The sequence below is a fragment of the Merops nubicus genome, unplaced genomic scaffold (genome assembly GCF_000691845.1).
Source record: "Merops nubicus isolate BGI_N331 unplaced genomic scaffold, ASM69184v1 scaffold20064, whole genome shotgun sequence".
In the NCBI taxonomy this organism is placed as follows: Eukaryota; Metazoa; Chordata; class Aves; order Coraciiformes; family Meropidae; genus Merops; species Merops nubicus.
In genome coordinates, this window is record NW_008602491.1 from 30326 (window position 1) to 37594 (window position 7269).

Consider the following 7269-nt stretch of genomic DNA (forward strand, 5'->3'; position numbering starts at 1 on the left):
TAATGAAATATGGTATCTGCTGTAGCTGTGGTCCACTTAGTTGGTATTGTGAGATGGGTTAGGACCTGTCCATGGAGTCCTGTTCATTCAGTGGAAAGGTGATTGTTGTTTCTATTTTTAATAAAATAATTTCAGTATGTCAGTTGATAGTTTTTTTTTTTTTTGTCTTTTAAGTGGTAACTGAGCTCATTCTGTGATACTTGTTTAGGAACACTTGGATGAAGTATGCTCGTCTCAGTTACTGACATCAGTAAGACGTATGGTCCTGACTCTTACACAACAAAACGATGAAAGTAAAGAATTTGTCAAGTTCTTTCATAAGCAGCTTGGCAGTATACTTCAGGTTAGTAGTATTTCAGTGTTGTTTTGTAACACTTGCAACTTGGATAACAAGCCAGATAAACCAGCTTCCCTGAAGTTATATTTTAAGTCTTCAATAGCATAGCTACTGTTCTTCAGCTTTGATACAGCAATGAAGCATTACCTTATTTCCTAAAATTAAAGTTTTATCATGCACATAACTTCCATTCTCTCGCTGTCAGATAGTGATGGTGTATCTCCTGCCTTCAAGGAGAGCTCTGGTGATGTTCTTCATGGACATTGTATAACTTCTTGAAAATCAACACGCTGCTCTTTTTTTTTTTTTTCTTTCTACAAGCATAGAATATAAATCTTTCTACAAGCGTAGAATATAAATCAGGAACTTGAAAAGTTCTGTTCGGTGAATAGAGATTCTACTTAAAATCTGTTTAAGACACTAAACCGTATTTTTTTTAAAAGTACAAGCTGTTATATACCTAACGTTGAGTTATTGGGAATATGACAGATACTTAGTCTTTGAACTTTGAATGCGTGCTTTAAAAACTGAAGAATTATTTCTCTTCACAGGATTCACTGGCAAAATTTGCTGGTAGAAAATTAAAAGATTGTGGGGAGGATCTTCTTGTGGAGATCTCTGAAGTGTTATTTAATGAATTAGCCTTTTTTAAACTCATGCAAGACTTGGACAACAACAGTATTTCTGTAAAGCAGAGATGTAAAAGAAAAACAGAAGCTACTGAAGTAATACAGTCTTATGCTAAAGAGGTTTGTTTTATTATAACTTTTTTTAAATGTGGCTTTTTGGAGTTGCCTAAATATTTTTATTTCCTAAGCTACTTTGATTACCTTAGTTTGTGTGTTGTATATATTATTACAAATGAGTGCCATGTAGTCACAGTATTGCATATGCAGAAGCAGGAACTAATTTTCCGTAGTAAGGGAGATGTTCTGTATTATATATGTGTGTCTGTTACAGATACCTAATTGTGTAGACTTGGCTAAATCAGAGAAATGTGTTTTAACGGTAATACATGCCCATAGAAAGGAATAATCAAGTGTTGAAGTAACATTGCCATTGGAGGCCCCCGAGTGGTTGTTGCGGTTGAACCCCAGCAAGCTGCTGTGCAGCACCCAGCCACTCACTGCCCCCATCCCCAGTGGGCTGGAGCTGAGACCTGGGAGGCTACAAGTGAGAAAACTCATGGGCTGAGATGATGACAGTTTACGAGGTCAAGCAAAAGCTGTGTGTGCAAGCAGACAAGGAATTCACTGACTGGTTCCTGTCAGCAGGCAGGTGTTCAGCCATCTCCAGGAAAGCAGGGCTCCATCCCATGTAGTGGTTACTTGGCAAGACAAACACCATCAGTCTGAATGTCTCCCTATTCCTTCTTCCTCCAGCTTCTTCTTGCATAGTATAGTTATGACTTCAGTATCCTTTCAGCTTTCTTTTAGAAACAGACATACCAAAGCAAACTCTTAACTTTTAAATGTCAATGGAATTTATTTCGTGACTCTGTCATAAACTATAATTAATGTCCTTTAAGTAGTTTTATGCGTGTCATCAGCTATATATATCAAGGTAGTTCAACTCAGGTATACCAGTAATATGACCCCTGTGAGAGACTGCAGAGTGCCTTGTAAAGAGGCCAGAGAAACACTCTGAATCCAAAAGAATTTGGACATGACTTCCTGTTCTATCTGAAATTGCTCATTGGGCCTTTGTTACATAAAGGGTTGGTTTATATGCTGCTGTGAGAATGCATGGAGCCAACTTGGATCCAGCAGTTTTTGTCCTCTCCTGGAAGACACAGAGTTAGGGTTAAAGTCAATGTTTGCCTTGTTGCTATGGCAGCAGTTCAGATTCAGCAGAGCCAGAGATGACCCAGAACTAGGTGCTCCTGGTTACTTTGCACAGACCTGCACAGTTACCTCCTGTATGGTTTTCTCACAGCTTTGAACTCTGGGATCCTGATGCAGGCACATCTGATTTTGCTTTGTTTTGTGGCTGTCTTGAGTCCAGTAAGCTAACAGGTTTTAGATTCCGTGCTGAAAAACACTGTCTTGACCGAAGCTGGTATATCTAATTCTGTATGTTAAATATGATTCAACCATGGACTAGAGAATTAGCCCATGTAAACAACTGTTTAAATAAAAAGGACTAGCACAGTTTTTTGTAGTGTTTTGAAACTCTGTAATGGAAGACATGTGTAAACATCTTGCTCACTGCTGTCTTGAGATAGCAATTCAGCCAGGCTTTCATGAAGCCCTAGTTTGGTTCAGTTTTTCAAAGTTAATTCAGTTTAGAATTGAAGACAGTTTGTGTTTCTTCTAGGCAAAAAAAAGTCTCCCGGTGGATGTTTGTTCATCTGCTGAAGATTTCGATGAGGACAAAGTATGTTTATGTTTCTCAACTGTCTTTATTCCTCAGATAATTTCACAGATCACTTAGTCTTACTGTCTTCTGTCCTATAAGTCCAGTATCTGTAAGCAGCCCATTTGCTAGTGTTTATCCATTCATTAAATATCATGGGTTTAATCTCTTTTATTTTCAATTATTTTCTTTATCAAAGTAGTAAAGGAAATTATAACTTTTAATTTGAATTGATGGTTGGGAAGTAACTACCAAAAAAAAAAAATCTGCCTTCATTGTTTGTTATTACATGCATTCAGTAAACATGACTTGGGTGTCGGTTCCTTTGTTGCTCTTGTGTTTATTCCTGTTTCTACTGCAGAGCCGTTACTAAAAACTATTTGATGCATTTCTTATGAAACATTACCTTGTTACCTTTCAAAAAGTCCATTCAATCAACAAAGACAGGACTAAAGATGTTTTTCTATTGAATAGAATGCTATTGAAGGCTATGCAACTGATATGGAAAGATTTGTGATACTTGCTGAGCAGCTCTAGGATAGGATCTTGCTTTTCCTTACAGTATTCGTTGTCTGTACTTTAACGAAAAAGACCTGCTCTGAAGGTGTTTATTGTGGGATTTGGTCTGGGGCTGCTGCCGCCTGTATTCTCACCTCAGAGCACTGAGAATGCAGTAATTTGCTGAAGAATTAAATTACAAGGACAGATTAAATATTTTGAGTAGCTAACATTTTCCTTTTCAATGGTATGGAATAAGTAGTTTTACTTTGTCTTAAGGAGCAGGCACATGTTCTGCAGTGGGACAGATGATATTTTGAGGTCCTCGCAGTCAAAGTCTGTGTGCTCTGAGTATTAGATGTTAGTGCCCAAAATGTTTTCCTTTTCTTTTTAAGGTTGTTTGGAAAACACTAACATTATTGTGTTTGGGGAGAGGGTTTGTATATGAAATTTTGCATTTTCTGATGGGATGTTCAGCTTTTCCAACCAAGGGAAAGATATAGGTAATGTACTATGTAGAATGTCAAATGCTTTCTTAAATGGATGTTACCTGTTCCAGTTGCTGTAGCGTAAGGGAGTCTTTTCAAGATTTGGAACCAAACTTAGGGCTTTTCTTGGGATTCATATAGGCTGAGCAGAATTTTCTCACTCAAGGTATTTAGCAAATCATTCAGCAGAAAAACTGCTGCTGAGTAGCTATTGCTAAAGAAATGGGAAGCTGCAGTTAGGAATATTGCTGATTTTTTACTAGGGATTATTTAGGAGAAGCAGGGAAGTTGCCAGAATAATGCAGGTGTGTATTTATTCCTCTTGATAATGACAAATCTAACTTAAATTCTTTTTTCTTAAGTTAGCATGCTGATCAGTGTGAAAATGTTCAGGTCATGAAATGCTCAGTTACAATGTCCTTGAGATCTACATCTGAACAGTGCATCTTACAGTGGGTTCTGATGCTTTGTTTCAAGAGTAGCTTTGCAGCATTAATTTCAAGGCCTTAGTGTCTACTTAAACATTAATTTTTAGTTGGTGGGGGTTTTTTTGAGAAACAAAGATGACTCTGTTGCAGAAGCCATAATTTATTCTTTAGATAAACATGAAATTGCACATTATTCCTTGTTTTCTAGGACAAGGATGAGACTGAAACTGTTAAACAAGTACAGGACTCAGAAACATATGATGGTCATGGAGTTCCTGAAAGTATTAGGTCTGATGCATCTGATCAAGAAGAAGATGAGGAAAGTGAAAGCGGTCCAGTGGCAATCAGTAAGTCATTTTAATTTAGCTCATTGTTCAGTGCTTTCACTGTTGTTTTTAACAAGTAATTTTACAACAGGATTTGCACGAAGTACTACTGTGTAGCACCTTATCTCACAAAATTTCTACTCAGGTCTTTTCCAGTGAAAGATTCTCAGTACCTTATTTACTAGTATTGTGTCAAGGCTTAAACATTACAATTAGAGGAGCTTTTTCTCTTTGTAGTTACTAGATCTGTAAAAACACATGCTAGAATCACATGAAGTTACATATCTTGTCTCAGTATTTAACCTGGATAACTTGAAAGCTGTTGAAATATTATGCAGTTTTTCATTTAAGTGGTGATGGGTTTAATATGCTTCTACTTAATCTTCCATATTTTTTTAATAGTTTTTTTTTGTCCTGGACACCATCTTACGCCAACTACTCATGGCTTGGTTTCCCTTATATTTACATTTTTCTCATTAACTAGTTTAATAACTTAGGTATTTCACACAAGCACAGTGCTTTTTGTTCATAATACAGTTTATGTTGAGAATATGTATCTTTGAAAGTTGTCATCCCTATATCTAAATGTCAAAGAATGTTTTGAAATAAGATTTATAACTGGTCTTTGCAGTAAATTCTGAAAAGGGATCTGGATTTAGCAGCCTGATTTTCACTCTGTCAGGCTCTGTCAATATAATGGTGTTTTTTTTGTATTGATTTGCCTTCAGGTTTATCAAAAGCAGAAACACAACCTCTGACAAACTATGGCAGTGGAGAAGATGAAAATGAAGATGAAGAAATAGAATTTGAGGAAGGACCTGTTGATGTGCAGACATCACTACAAGCCAGCAGTGAAACAACTGCTGAAAATGAACAGGTATCACCAAAGCTGTAAATGCAGAACAGACGTTGCCAGCGCACAGCTTTTCAGTGCTGTTTTCCAGCACCTCTTCTTTCAGTACCTCGTTTTTTCTTGTGACACTGTTTTCATTCTAATGAAAGTAAAGAATGATACAAAAAATTACATTAAAGCAATAGCTGCTACATACAAAATGGAGCATTCCCCACCTGAATTTATTAGTGGTGTAGCTGATGCTGAAATGAAGGGATGGATGCAGACGAAACTAAGGTTTAAATCTGTCAATGAGAGGTAATGTTAAGCTGCAGTGGAAAATACAAACTTTCAAAACAGCATAATTTTTTAAACTGTTAACTGGTTCTTCCTCTGTGTTTGCGGGCTTCAAATTCTAATTGGGCTTTCCTTTGCAGAAGCCGTTGACTCATGTAGTCTAGCATGTCTTTTATTTGTCTTTCCTTTTTATAATATGATAATTTTTTTTCTAGAACAACAGTGAAATGCTTTTGGCTGGTGTTGTCATTTGACTTGCCAGTTCTTTACATTTCAGCAAATAAGACTGACTTTTGAAACTTTGGTTTACTCAACAGCTGTTAACATTAGGCAAGGATGTAACTGGAACATTTTACTTCAAAGGCTGAAGCGATAGACATTTTCAGTGGAACCAAAGAGTTTATCTGGGAGCTACTATAGTGCAAAAAAAATTAAAGGTTTACATAAAACACACATATCAGTGTTAAGGTTTTTTTTAAAATGTTGACTAGCTGATGACCAGAATTTGCCGTCTTTATTTCAAACTAGTGAAAAGACAGAAACATGAAGGAGATGCACAGTGTGTTTCTAGTCAGCAGGGAAGAGTAAATTAGCCACTAAGTTAGGAAGCTGATGAGTGGAATTTGTTTCTAACTCATTTTCACCTTCTGTAATAGACTTCAAACCAAGAAGTGAGTAAGACAGAAAGCAGTGAGATTTTGTCATCAGAACAAGAATCTCTCAATATTACAGGTAAGCCCCATATGCAATAACTGAGAAATCAATACTTTGGCATGAATTTGCGTACTGTGAGAATTATCTTGGACATTGCCTGTGATATGTGTAATTAAAAGAGATGATCACATTTTCAAGAGTTAATTTTGCTGCTCTTTTTTTCTTGGAACCGTATCCGTTGACTAGATGTATCTGTGTTGATAGAGCAAACCTGGAATAATCCTACCTAGGTACCATAGAATCATAGAATGTCTGGGCTGGAAGGGGCCTCCAAAGGTCATCTAGTCCAACCCCTCTGCCACAAGCAGGGACATCTCCAACTAGATCAAGCTACCCAGAGCCTCATCCAGCCTGATCTTAAACGTCCCCAGGGATGGAGCCTCCACCACCTCTCTGGGCAACCTATTGCAGTGGCCTGTCATGCTCATATTGAAGAACTTTTTCCTAACGTCTAACCTAAATCTACCCTTTTCTAGCTTAAAGCCATTACCCCTCGTCGTGCCACTACAAACCTTTGTGAATAGTCCCTCCCCTGCTTTCTTGTAGGCCCCTTTCAGGTACTACCAGGTGGTATAAATGTTAGTTGTAATCCAACTTGTTACTACCACCTTCTCTTCTTGTGTTTTTCTGTTGCAAATACTAGTTTTCTTCTTGGTCTTTTTTCGTAGGCCAAAAGCAGTATTTGAGTAGACTATGTCAAAATGTTAAGGAATTTATTGTTCTGTATTAAACTACTCATTCTAGGTATAAGGAGATATACAGTAGATCATATGTTTCTGGAAGGTTTTTTTTGTTTAAAAAAATATCTTTCAAGTCAGAAATTAAGTTCCATACTGTCATGTGATAATTGCCGATACTTAAAGGTACGAGAGTAGAAATAACAGATGTTTAAACTCAGTCAGCTTTGTGTTAACCTGAGAGACTGTAATACACGTTCATTGCTCATTTGTAGCTTTGGATCATAACTAATAAAAAATAATAATAATAATAATAA

At 36.8% G+C, this 7269-nt stretch overlaps 1 protein-coding gene across 1 annotated transcript in view; it reads left to right on the forward strand.

Annotated features, from left to right (window-relative positions):
- The window catches only part of LOC103771105 (pericentriolar material 1 protein-like), a gene marked incomplete at its 3' end in the record, with an annotated part of 32848 nt that extends 26555 nt beyond the window's left edge, over positions 1-6293 (forward strand). Inside the window, exons 29-34 of the mRNA XM_008938394.1 lie at positions 209-343; positions 889-1086; positions 2654-2713; positions 4315-4453; positions 5161-5309; positions 6218-6293. Of these exons, the coding sequence (XP_008936642.1) occupies positions 209-343; positions 889-1086; positions 2654-2713; positions 4315-4453; positions 5161-5309; positions 6218-6293 (757 nt within the window). The remainder of the gene's footprint in view (positions 1-208; positions 344-888; positions 1087-2653; positions 2714-4314; positions 4454-5160; positions 5310-6217) is intronic.
- Between the last annotated feature and the right edge of the window lie 976 nt (positions 6294-7269).